Source organism: Phocoena sinus, chromosome 8, assembly GCF_008692025.1.
Source record: "Phocoena sinus isolate mPhoSin1 chromosome 8, mPhoSin1.pri, whole genome shotgun sequence".
In the NCBI taxonomy this organism is placed as follows: Eukaryota; Metazoa; Chordata; class Mammalia; order Artiodactyla; family Phocoenidae; genus Phocoena; species Phocoena sinus.
This window is the reverse complement of record NC_045770.1, coordinates 108,340,369-108,353,558: the sequence shown is the minus strand read 5'-3', so window position 1 is coordinate 108,353,558 and position 13,190 is coordinate 108,340,369. Positions and strand designations below refer to the sequence as shown.

Below are 13,190 nucleotides of genomic sequence, written 5' to 3'. Positions count from 1 at the left end.
GAGACATTTAATTTCCAAAACGCTTAAGGATTTTCCAGTTATCATTTTCTTATTCATTTCTAGCTTAATCTCTCTGTGGTCAGAGAACATACATATGTGACTTACTTTCTTTGAAATTTGTTGGAACTTGCTCTTCAAGCCCTGCACACGGTCCCTTCTGGTAGATGTTCCCTGTGTGCTTGGGAAGCTTAGATGCCCTTTGGGCACTGAGCACGGTGTTCTGTAAGCGTTGATCACATCAAGTTCCTCCTCGGTTCGTTCAGACGTGTCTCTCTTTAGATGTTTTCACAGCTCCTCTATCTGTTACCCACCGAGGTGCATTCAAATCTCCCACCACGATTGTGGATTTTCTCTTTTACCTTTAGTTCTGCCAGCTTTTGCTTTTGTATATTTGAAGCTCATGTTGTTAAGTACATGCGGATTTAGAATTGATCTCTTCCCACCAAATTTTGACCACTTTTTTTTTTTTTTTTTTTGCCACGTGGCAGGCAGGATCTTAGTTCCCCAACCAGGGATGGAACCCCTGCCCCCTACAGCGGAAGCATGGTGTGCTAACCACTAGACGGCCAGGGAATTCCCTTGACCGCTTTTTAAATGATGAAATATCCCCTCTTTATCTCTGCCAATACTTAGTCTTCTTTGTCTTATATTAGTTTACCTGCACTAGCCTTCATTGGGCAACGCCAATGTATGTCTTTTTCTATCCTTTCCCTGTCAACATTTCTATGCCTATCTATTTCAGTATATTTATAGGCAACGTCAAATTGTTTTTTTAAATCTCATCTGACGATCTTGGTTTTTTAACTGGAATATTTAGTCCCTCTGCAATGCATGCAATCTACTATCTCACTTTTCTTTTTCCCATTTGTTCCGTCACTTCCTTTTGACTTCCTTTCCTGCTTCTTTGGGTTAATCAAAACTTGTTATTAGTTAATTTTTATCCCCTATTAGCTTGTTAATTCCACAGCCCTTTATTATTCCATCAGTGGTTGCCTAGAGATTATCAGACACATCCTTGACTCACTGGAGTCGACCTCAGACGAGCACTTTTACCGTTTCCCTGACAACACATGGTGCTCACCACTGTTTATCTCCACTGATGCCTCCTCCCTTTTATGCTATTTTTACCATGTATTTTTAGCTATAGCTATGCCTTAAACCTCAGGAGACACTATCATGATTATTTCAGTCACTTTAATTTACTAACTTAAACTTTCTCACATATCTGTCCTTTTCTACATTCTTAATTCCTTCCTGCATTTCTGTGCATCCTTCTGGGATCATTGCTCTCTACCTGGGGAGACCCCTAAGTCGTTCTTTCAGTGCAGGTCTCCCAGCAGTGAATTCTCTTGGTCTAGTTTTCACCTTCTTTTTTTTTTTTTTTAATTAATTTATTTATTTATTTATTTATTATTTTTGGCTGCGTTGGGTCTTCGTTTCTGTGCGAGGGCTTTCTCTAGTTGTGGCGAGCGGGGGCCACTCTTCATCGCGGTGCGCGGGCCTCTCACTGTCGCGGCCGCTCTTGTTGCGGAGCACAGGCTCCAGGCGCGCAGACTCAGTAGTTGTGGCTCACGGGCCCAGTTGCTCCACGGCATGTGGGATCCTCCCAGACCAGGGCTCGAACCCGCGTCCCCTGCACTGGCAGGCAGATTCTCAACCACTGCGCCACCAGGGAAGCCCTTCACCTTCTTCTTTTATAATTATTGTAGAAAATATGCATAACATAAAATGTATCATTTTAACCATCTTTAACTGTATCATTCAGGGGCATTAAGCACGTTCACGTTGTTGTGTAACCATCACCATCATCTCCAGAACTGTTTCGTCTTCCCAAACTGACACCCTGTCCCCATTGAACGCTCACTCCCCATCCCCCTCCCCTCAGGCCCAGCCCCACCATCCTACTTTCTGTCTCTGTAGACTTGATGACTCTAGGTCCTCATACAAGTGGAACTATACAGAGTTTATCCTTTTGTGACTGGATTCTTTCACTTGAACCTTCATTTCTGAGAACGTATTGGATGGGTATAGCATGCCAAGTTGGTAGGAATTTTCCTTGAGCACTTTAAGGATGTCATTCTGGCTTTCATCCTTTCCATTGACAAGTCAACCATCAGGATAATGTGTCATCATTCTCACCCCCACCCCCCTGACTTTAGAGCTTCTGCAATGTTCCCTGTGGTCTCCAGCAGGGTTACTCTGATGGGCCTGGGTCTGTTGTACCTTGTCTCTCTCTCCAGCTGGATCCAAAGAGCTGTTTGAATCTGTGGCCTGATGTCTTCCATCATTTGGGGGAAAATTCTGTGCCACTGAGGCTTCAAAATTATTTGTTCTCCATTTTGCCTCCTCTCCTTCTAAGGTGTTACATGTATTAGAACTTCTAACCTTATCTTATATGCCTTGCATTTTTTTCCTATATGTTTAATTCTACTTTCCCTCCATACTCTAACCTGGCTATTTTCTCCAATTCACAAATATTCTCTTCTCCTCTGCCAGCAAATTCATCTACTGCATTTCTTAATTTCCATGAGTGTCCTTTTTGTTCTGGAATTTCCTTTCTTTCTTTTTCATATAGATTTTACTTCTCTGGTGAAATTCTCCATCTTGTCATCTATTTTCTTGAACCTACTTATCAAGGTTATTTTCAAGTCCTTATCTAAAAACTCTGAAGCAACCCAATGCAACCGTTTGCTCCTGAGTCTGTGGGTCAGCATATTGGGCTCCTCACCTCGCTGGTCTCACCTGGCTCGTCCAGGCGGCAGCTTGGTGGTGACTGGGTGGTCTCAGCTAGCCTCCTTCCTTATTCATGAGTCTGTGGGTCAGCAATCTGGGCTCGGCTCAGCTGGGAGGCTGTCCTGCTGGCTCTGCGTGGGGTGACTCTCACAGCTGCGGTCCCCTTGGAGGCTTATCGGGGCCGGATGGTCGAAGATGGCCTCAACGCACATGCCCATTGCTTGGTGCTGGCTCTTGGCCAGAGCACGGTGATTCTCCACGTGGCCTCTCCAGCCAGCCAGCTGAGGTGGTTCAAGTGACCGCATTCCAAGAGCACACAAGTTATACACGGTGGGACTTCCCCAGCATTCTTTTCATCACAATAAGGGTCAAGGTCAGCCCAAATTCAAGCAGTGAGAAAACCAACTCTATCCCTTGATGCAAGAGCTACAAGGCATTTAAGGCATTGAATCTACCACATCTTTAGATCTGTTTCCGTGGTCTGTTTTGTCCATTTGTTTTCAGTCTGTTGAGTATTAAAAACAGAATAGCGGCTCCATGATCTTATCCCTACAGATAATTCCGTTTTCTCTGGCGTGCAAAAGGTGCAGGACAGAGCACCTTGCTCCAGGTGGGGATTGAGGTGATTTGAGGCTATGGCAGGGTTGGGAGGTCTCATCTGAAAGCTTGGGGTGTTTGCCAGGACCCCGTCTCCTTGGTGACTCTGAATCGCAGTTCTCCTCTCCCCGGTGACGTGAGTCTGTGGAGGCCTCTGCTTAGCTTTTTATCCTTCTAGCAGCTGCTCCTTGCTCCGTTTCTCAGAATCTCACCCCGTGCTGTGCGGCTTAGTTCACAGATGCTTCAAGGGGAAATTGCGTGAAAGGAGGCTTCCTTCTCTGTGGCCCCCCCATTCACCAGGATCTTGGCCCATCAAGTCCTGGATGTCTTTGCAGCCCTGGACTCCTGTTTATCTTGCCGGCCCAGGGAGCCCCCTGCCTCCCATTCGGCTAGTGTGCCCCACACAACAAACGCACAAACGCACACGTGGGCTCTCCCAGTTCGTTCCTCTTCTGGGATCTCAGCCCTTGGGGTCTTCCTTGCTCTCAAAGCCATCACACAGCTGTGATGGCGTTCTCAGCAGAAGGTCTGGTCAGATGCAGGCTTCAGAGCCAGAAGGAAAATCCCCACTGGTTCCGTGTGGATGTATTTCCTTCCGGTCTTTTTCCTATGAACATATACATATACATCAACGGTTGTGTTTCCCTTTTTAATGATGTTTCTAGAAGGAACTTCAGAGGGGATACTGCACGGTCTCCTTAACAGGGTGGCTCAGGTGCTAACTCTCCCTGGCTAATTCGTCCGCCAGCCCTACGTTTTCCAAGTGGGTACCGGTGGGCGGGCTATAACACCTTCCAGCTGAAAGGGGCCTTAGCTGTCATCTGTCTGTACCCCCTCCCCACGCTACTAGTGAGCAGCCAGAAGGCCCAAGGGTAGAAAGAAGCTTCTGTGGCTCTACCGTGAGTGAGGGGCAGAGCCATTGCCAACTCGGGACCCTGACTCCTACCCCACTTCTGAGCGACAAGCAAGGCGAGGGTCCCTCTAGGGTCATCCCCCTAATTTAAAGCCTCTTGGCCTCAGCCTCTCCTCCTGCCACCAGGATGTGAGCTTGCAGGTCCCCATCCGAGGGGGTTGAACGCTCTCCTTGTTTCTGGAAAGGCCCAGCCCTTTGCCGGGGATGGGGGGCACGTTTGGGAAGCCTCCGAGCCTCTGAGAGTGGTGGGCGCGGGATGACCATCTGGTCCGCACTCACGCCCTCCTCCCCCTTCTCCACGGCAGGCTGCGGGAGCACCACCGGGCCACCATCAAGGTCATCAGGCGTATGCAGTATTTTGTGGCCAAGAAGAAATTCCAGGTGAGTCCTGTACTCAGCCCTCCTGCCCTGGTCCACCCTGAAAGCCCCTCTCCCACCCACAGCGCAGGCTGCGGGGTCCCCATACCCTGCCATATCTGAGACCCGACCCTTCACCCGTCAAACACCCTGCCATGACTTCAGGATCCGTCCCCAAGACAGCAGACCCTGGAGGGACACTTCCCTGATCGGCCTGGACCCTGAGGCCCGGCGCAGAGCCCAGAGGCACGCAGAGCCCGGGGGCTCGCTAGCTCCTCCCACGCCCCCACCAGACAGGAGTGGGAGTGACTCGGGGAGGGTGCGGAGCCCACCCTGCGTCACCTGGGCAGGAAGTGCTCTGTCCCAGGCCGGCTCAGGGCTCTTATCCCCCTCGCCCACCCTGTGTGAGTCAGAACAGAGGGGAGACCCAGCCCTGCTCTGTGCCCCGGGGTGGCCCACCTTTGCAGGGAGAGGTAGGGTCTCTCTGGCTGGGCGGGGCTGGAGACTGTGGGCTTCCCCATCGGCACTCCTGCCAGGGGTGGGTCTCCTGCAGCCCCTGGGAGCCCGCAGAGGAAGCCAGCTGGCGGCAGGCTTGGTGCCCTCCTTCCTACGTGGGGACCGTCCTCCGTCTGAGGAGCGGGGCCCAGCTCAGCCCTGACTCTGAGAACGTGGAACCTTAGGCAGCAGGGACCCTTGGGGGAGGCCATTCTCTTTCCAGAAGGCTTGGCCACCGGTGCCTTTCAAAAGTGAGTCCTTGGTGGAGCCAGGACTGGGGGTCGCCCAGAGCCAACCAACACCCACATCCCCTGGGCCTGCTTCGCCAAGTGAGGGGCTTGTTCACACCCCCTGGGAGGCCACAGCGAGGCTGGGACAAGAGCCAGCCCCCTCCGGGCCGTACCTCCCACCCCAGGCTGAAGGCTTGACGCTGGCTCGTTCCAGCCCCCTCAGCAGAGCCCTCACCCACCCAGGCCACAGAGCCAGACTCGGTGCGTGGTTCTGGAAAGACCCCACCCCCCGGCAGCCCTGGGGAAGAACCCTTCCCCCGCTGGTAGTGGGAGCACGAGCCCAAGGGGCTGGCCCAGGACGGCGTCCACGGGTGCCCAGCCCTCACACAGGCTCTGCCACGACACGACCGCCACTGATCCCGGCCCCAAGGACAGCCCTGGTGAGGCCCTGCCCCGGCCGCCCCGTTCCTCCGGCTACCCGGCAGCACCCGTGGCCCCCTTGGCTGGGTGGTTTGCACACAGAGTCCCCAGCGTTATCCTGCTGCCTGCCCGTCTGTCTGCCTGCAGCCCTGGAGGGGGGCTGTTCCCCACCAAACTGGGCCAAGTTGTGCTAAGGCTCCCGCCAGGGCCTGGGACTCCTCATTGTTGAAACAAAAGAGTCGTGGTGAGTGCTATTGTCGGCCGGCGCCAGGAGGTCTGCCCAGCAGTGTTCTGGGCGAGATCCGACGGTCCCGGACAGAGGGCGTCTGTGGCTGTTCCTTCCCCGAGGGCCCGCTGCCCTGGCGGTACCAGCAGAGGGGTAGCTTGGTGGAGCAGGGAGCTCAGGGGGCGCTGGGTGAGGGCAGGCTGGCCTCCTGGGGAGGGAGGAGGAGGAATGGCAGGAACCCCCTCGGGGGTCAGGTCTGGGCAGGACTGCTCCCAAGAGCAGAAGAGGCCCGCAGAAGGGCCACGATGTGTCGCCCTCGATCGAGGGCCGTTGGTGGTGACGTCTGAAACCACAGATGTCAACCTGGGGATCAGAGGGGTCAGCGGGGACTCTTCCAGGATGGGGACAGTCCCCAGCCTGAGCAGCTGGGCCACCAGCGTTCCAGAGCAGGCCCCGGCAGGGCAGAGGCCATGACCTGCTCCCTGGGGCACTGTTGGGCCACGCAGGGCCATGCCAGGGTGGACACCAGGCTCCCTGGGGGCTGCTTCCAGGGTCTGGGGCACCCAGCAGGGCAGGCGGAACCTTGGGGCTTGTGGCAGGCCCAGCTCTGGGGGTGATGTGAGCAGCTTCCAGCTCAGAACCACAGCCCGCCCTGGGCAGATGGGCGCCACGGTGGCTGGAGCCGCTGTGGACGCTGGTGAGCGCCCGTCACAGACATGCAGGCAAGACAACTGGTTGCTGACCTCCCTTCCAGGCCGAGGGTCTCCTTTTCTGCCTCAGGACACAGGCCAGGGTCCTGCGAATGGCCTGGAGGCTTCCGGAAGGAGGCTGGGCAGCCTCACCTCCCCTGCTCCCTGCCCCTCCCCTCGGCGCAGGACCCCTGGGGGGCCTTCAATAATTTGGGCGGGGCCCTTTGAGCGGAGGCGCTCCCGGGAGCTTCCTGGTTTGGGCAAGGCCAGAAGCTGGGGCAGTAGGAGGCCTCCAGGAAGGAGGGCCCCACGGACGTAGAAGCGGTGGACGAGTCCCTGGCAGTGAGGGGCTCTGTGGGGCTCCAGGGGCGGCCCCCCACCCAGGCCCAGCTGTCAGGGATGCCGTCCCTTCCCCCGCAGCAGCCCGTCTGTCTGTCTGCTGCACGCCCACCCCCATCTGGCCTCAGGGGCTGCAGAAATGGCGGGTGGCCCCCCTGCCCGCCTCTCCTGCCGATAAGTACCCGGCTGGCCGCCCCTGCGTCTGGCCGGAGGAGCCAGAGCCTCTTAGCCCTTCACGTTTGCCTTGAACTCGCATGTCCACCGGCGGTCAGTCTGGACAGCCCGGCATTATCTCGGCTCATCTCGGGCTCCTGCTGCTGCCAAGGAAATGAGCTCCAGAGAGAAAGCTGAGATGATGTCTCCAGCTGGGCCCCAGGCCACCACTCGGCAGAGGCCTCCAGGAGCTCTGAGCAGACCCTGGTTGGGGGGCGGGAGGTGAACTCCTCAGCTCTGAGATGAGTCTCAGGGGGCCTGGGACCCCACCGCGCCACGGGTCCTGGGTGTCAGTTGGGCGTCAGTTACCCTGTCGTGGTCCACACCCTAGACAAGGCGAGGCTGGGGGTGGGGGGCCTGCTCACGAGCCCCACCCCACCCCCATGCCCGCTTCTGCAGACATGCACACGCATGCCCGGGCACACACACACCTGTCACCTGTACTCTTATGCCTTCCCACAGGGACATCCGTATTCACTTGTGCACACAGAGGGTCTTAACACGCTCAGGTGCCCAGATTCCCCTGCACGCTGTGGGCCGTGACCTCCCGGGGTGTCTGGGGGACCAGGGCAAGGATCCGCTCCATTCCAGACCAGGCCTGCCCCACTTTGACCTCTGAACCCAGCCTGCCCCTCTTCTGATCCCATCCCAGACGGCTCCAGCAGGCCTGGAGGTGCCCAGTATAGCTCACAGGAGGCCAAGGTCACGACTCAGTGGCGTGTGCGTTGAACAGCAGCTCAGACCCTGGGCTCGGCCGCAGACACTGTCACGGCCACCTCGGGCTCTCCCGGCAAGAGCCCATTCAGGACCCGCTGGCCTTTCTCACCTACCACCTTACTTCATCCCCACTCCCTCCCTGTCAGCCAGAGGGCTCAGCATCCCCAACTCACAGAAGGACAAACTGAGCCCTGGGGTACTACCACTAGCCTGTAGCTAAGGGCCACTGTTACACTTGTCATGAAGCTGAGTGTGTGGCAGGTCAGAGAGCCTGCCAGAGTCCCGCCCCCCTCCTGACCCTGAGACCCCACCACGGGCCTCGGCATGTAGGCCACAAAGGGACACAGGGTGGTCCCGGGGCCCAAAGCGGGGCTGGGTGTTACCTGTGAGGGCCCGGCCTGGCGGATCTTGTGGGAGCAGGGACCCCCTGGAACTCTTGTGCCCAGAGTCCCTGACAGGGAGGAGGATTCTGCACTGCCCCGGGATTCCTGGGGTCCAGGACGATGTGGGGAGCTGCGAGAACATAGTTAAGCCGCCAGCGTCGATGGCAGGGCCCCTGGACGTGTCCGAAGGGTGCCCAGAGATCGAGGCAGGACCCTGCCCTCAGGGGAACCCCATCTTTCTGGAAGGCAGAGGTGGCCCTACCCTTAGCCTGGGGTAGCCCCAGTCTCTGGGGTGGCACCCCAAGGAGAAGGAGGCCTCAGGTGGGCAGGGAGGGCAGGTGCCCTGGGGCTCCCAGGGTTGAGACCTGGCCCTGACCCTCAACGGGCATCTGTGCCTTATTACTTTTCACCCTCTGACCCACCGGCCCCGCCCTGCCCTGCCAGCTGTCTGGCGTGTCTCTCAGGCCCCTTACACTCCCCAGCAAGAGGCAGGAACCTCCCAGCCCATCACTAGTGTGGGCCCTTCAGGGTTAATGAGACCAGCTGGGGCCCCCAACCCTGTCTCCCCGCGGTTCTCCCAATAGAAGTAGCCTATATCCCCACGCGGCTCTGGCTCGCTTGTGTGGGCGAAGGGCCTCCTGGGCCATCAGACCCCGACACGGCCAGCCCGATGCTACCTGGGCGAGACCCTCAGACCGTAAGCTCCTGGGATCGAGGCCATAAGTGCGGCTGGAGGTTTTGCTGACGTCGTGAGAAGCCCCGTTCTGTCTGTTGTGGTCTCACCTGAGCCCCGGATGCATTTATGGGCTCAGGGCTGGCGCCGAGCCTGGAGCTCTGGGGTTACCTTCCCTGCCTCCATGGCCGCAGGCCTGCCGGGGGACCAACCTCCCTTCCCAGGCAGCCTGGGAGCCCCAGCAGGAGGCCTGTCCCCCGGGGCCACCCCTGCTCAGCTCAGGGAACTGCCTGGGAAGGGGGTGGGGTGGGCCACCTCCCCGCCCCAAGAGCAGTGGGTGCGCCGGCCGACAAGTGTGCGGAGGGTGAGCTTGGGGCCCAGGCAGGCGGTGGCCGCACAGAGCTGTGCCCTCCACACCGTGACTGGCAGCCATGCTGGCCCCCGGCCCCCAGGCCCTCGGCTGGGCCAGCTCTTCCAAGGCAGCTTGAAAACAGGGACCGGTGGCCTGGAAAGGGAGAGTGGGCAGGTCCCTGCGGGTGAGCGGGCAGGAAGCTGAGGCCCAGAGAGGCCGAGGTACTGGCCCAGGGTCACCCAGCTCCCGGGGAGGTTGAGCCCGGCCGCTGCATGTGCGCTGATCCAGGCCCGCCCCGTGGTGCCACATGGGCAGCTCCTTAAATCCTGGAAGACCACGGAAGGCGGTCGCGGTCACTGCGCTAACGCTGAGCCCGCAGCGTGACTCTCTCTCTCCCACCGCAGCAAGCGCGGAAGCCCTACGACGTGCGGGATGTCATCGAGCAGTACTCCCAGGGCCACCTCAACCTCATGGTGCGCATCAAGGAGCTGCAGAGGAGGTGGGCGCGGGGGCCCAGGGGGTGGGGCCCGGGGGACGGGGGGATCTGAGCGGGCGGGGGAGGGGCAGGGGCTCACTCCACACATGGCCACGCCTCAGAGACGCTGGACACTTCACAGCCCAGCACACGCCCTGTGAGCAGGGGCCAGGTCCAGCCCCAAGAGACACCCCCTCCAGGAGAGACCCTACCAGTCGGGAGCTGAGCACCTCAACCCCTGGTAGCCGACGTCCTCTGGCTTCTGACTTGGGGCCCGCAGAGCTCATCCTCATGGAAGCAGCGTGGTCCTTGGGGGCCTGCGTGGGCTCAGACCAGCTGCATCTCCACGGCGGGCTGGCCTGGGAACCGAGCTCTGTGCGACGCAGGGTGTGGCTGGGAGACGCGCCTGTCCTGAACACAGGCCAGGCCAGGGGCTCAGGCTGCCCCCGCCCCTGTCGCTGACCTACCACAGGGACGTGAAGCCCACCCAGCCCAGCGACCTGGCCTTGCCCCGGCAGGGCCCACTTGCAGGCCTGCCTCTCTGGGAACATTCAGGACACTGGGCTATCCCGGCACCCTGCTGTGCTCAGGGAGGGTGACAAAGGAGCAGCCCAACCACTGCCCTTCACCTCTGAGCGCCGCCCCGCAAAGCCCCCTTGGGAGCATGGGCCTCTGGGACCTGGGAGGCACCTGGCTGCTTTTTGGGTGGCAGTGAGGGGCAGCCCCCAGAAGGGGCGGGCAGCTTGTCTTGCTGGGCATATCAGCCCATCCACCCACCGACGGGCCAGATGTCCGTGCGGTGCCCCGGCCAAGCGTGAGCTGGTCTCCGTCTCCCTCCCTCCCCCACAGGCTGGACCAGTCCATCGGGAAGCCCTCCCTCTTCATCTCCGTCTCAGGTGGGTTTCTGCATCGAGACACCCTGGGCGTGGCAGCCCAGGCCGCACCCTCCTACCATCCCTCCTCCACCCACGCCTGCCTCTTCCACCATCAGAAAGTGCACGTCTGGCAAGGAAATCCAGAGAGGGGGGCAGGTAGACCCACCCTAGGCAAATTGGCTTCAGACATGATTTACAAGGGATTTTCAGCTAGTGCAAGAACCTGCATGCGTCCTCACAAATGGCAGGCTTTTCTAGGCTACGGATGTGAGTGTGGAAACGTGACCAGGACCCTGGGAAGGTGGGGGCCTGGGAGTGGGGTTGGGGGGGTGAGCAGCCAGCTAGAACGTTGGGGAGCAAGGTGGGTGCCGCCCTCCAGCTCTGAGGCTCGGCCTCATGTCCTCCGGAGGGGGGCTAGGGGGTCACACCAGGGAGGGCAGGGCCAGGCCAGTTCCTCGGGGTTGCCCTAGCCCAAGTTCAAGTGGGAGGTGCAGCTCACTCGGGGACAGGGCGGCAGGGGCTGCAGGGGCGACAGGCCTCCTCGGCCAAAGCAAGTGCCCCCTTGGGGCGGAATGTCACCGTTGTACAGCGGGCACCAACTCAGGCAGCCCCCGGGCAGGGTGGGTGCCCGTCCTCTGAGGCTCTCGGAGGTCACAGAACCGGAAAGAGCCCGCGCCCGGCCCACCCACTGCCGCCCCTGAAGTTCTCACCACAGAAGAGCTTCTAAGAGACATTCCCATAGGTTCAGGCCTTTGACCCTCACTCCCTCACCCCCATCGCCCTTCTCCCCGAGTCCAGTCGGGGTCACCTGCCCACCCCTCCCCATCTGCCAGCCCAGGCGTCCCTGACTTGGGTGCTTTAACCCCACAGAGAAGAGCAAGGACCGAGGCAGCAACACGATCGGTGCCCGCCTGAACCGCGTGGAGGACAAGGTAGGCGCCCGAGCCCACGCCAGCTCTCGCGGGCCACGCAGCGTCGCTGCTGGCGGGCAGCGGGCAGCGGCCTTGGGGCCCAGACGGTGCCGTCCACAGCGGCGTTTCACTCTCCAGCTCTGTCCTGAGCGTGCAGGGCTTGGATGGTGCCCTAGGTGTCTGGGGTCTCCCTCCCTCCCTCCCACCTGTGCTCGGTGTGGGCTCCCTGACGTAGGGCTTCAGCTCCTCTCTCATGTGCACTGGGCGTCGGTCCCCACGGGAGGAGGACGCTGAAGGCCAGGCTGGTCTTAGACCTCTGACAAGTGGCATCATTATTGGCAAGTGGCACCGAGTGCCCGCAGTCCCTCCCTGGCATAGCTGAGGACCGCCCGGTGCACGCCGAGGTGGGCAGTGCTGTCCACACTGCCTGCGGCTCCCTCAGCCCCCAGCCCGCTTGCACTCAGGGACTCAGAGGTGCCGACAGGGACACGAGGGTGCATCAAGTGCGGAGGAGGGGGTGTGGGCTCCAGGACCCTCCTCCGCAGGGTCCTGACGGCAAGGGAGGTGGGGAGTGACGGCCGAGGCCCTGCTGGCTGTCTGGTGGGATGTGGACGCCGTGCTCCCTCCGCTCCAGGGCACCGGCAGCCTCAGTGGCCGGGACACCCCAGTCCCCGCCGGGCTCTGTGCCCGCGGCCCCGCCTCTCAGCTCCGGAACCCCTTCCCAGGGCATCCTGGGAGCCTCGGAGGATCTGTGGAATGGGAGGGGGCGGCCTGCTGCCCTTTGAAGTCTCCGTGGTTTGGAGCAGGCTGTTATCTTGCCGAACAGCTCGTTCATCTACATGGACTTTATCTGAAAGCAGCCGGGGGGCTAAAAATAGAGGAATTTCGGTTGAGCAGGGATGCGTCCGACTCTCGGTTTCCCGGGCAACGCCTGGCTCTGGCCCGTGTCCATCTCTGCTGCAGCTGGGCAGGCGGGCAGGGGCACAGCTCCGGGTTCCTGCCCCACCCACCCTGGCCTGGGCCTGCAGGACGACCCTCTGCCCACCAGCAGTCTTCCCTGGCCTGGGCGGGTATGGGGCCACGATCCTGTACGTGGGGGAGGGCCGCTGTCCAGGTGCCCACGGGGGCTCTCCCTTCGGGCCTGGCCCTCTAGGGCTGTGTGACGCCAACACCCTGACCCCGCCGGAGGGCTGGCCCGTCTCGGTCAGCACAGGCCTCGGCGGGCCTGGTGGCTCTCCTTTGCCCAGGCAGGTGGTCCAGTGGCAGATGCCCTGTCTGGCGGGATGGGTACTGAAACTAGGAACGGTCAGCTCCCCAGGCTGAGCGGCATCAGAGGCTCTGGGGCCCGGACTCCGCCTCTCTGGTGACCCGTCCTTGGCTTTCACTCTTCTTCTCGTGTGGGACCAGGGACTCCTCGGGGCTGACACATTCCAGGAGAAGCAGCAAGTAGCCACGCCCAGTACAGCAGACCAGGCACCCGGCTGGGGGGACCGGTGGGGCGGGGCTTCCAGACATCAACGGATGCAGAGGTAGAGCTGGGGAAAGGACCCAGGGCCCCCCACCCCCACCCCCGCCTCCTTGCCCAGCTCTGG

General features: G+C 60.0%; 1 protein-coding gene across 5 annotated transcripts in view; it reads left to right on the top strand.

The window, feature by feature from the left end:
- Positions 1-13,190, top strand: part of KCNQ1 (potassium voltage-gated channel subfamily Q member 1) — a 352,233-nt gene that overhangs the window by 268,864 nt on the left and 70,179 nt on the right. For all 5 annotated transcript variants that reach the window (XM_032640194.1, XM_032640191.1, XM_032640193.1 and 2 more), the window contains 4 exons: positions 4,549-4,624; positions 9,742-9,836; positions 10,662-10,708; positions 11,558-11,619. In XM_032640194.1, coding sequence (XP_032496085.1) covers positions 4,549-4,624; positions 9,742-9,836; positions 10,662-10,708; positions 11,558-11,619 — 280 coding nt within the window. The remainder of the gene's footprint in view (positions 1-4,548; positions 4,625-9,741; positions 9,837-10,661; positions 10,709-11,557; positions 11,620-13,190) is intronic.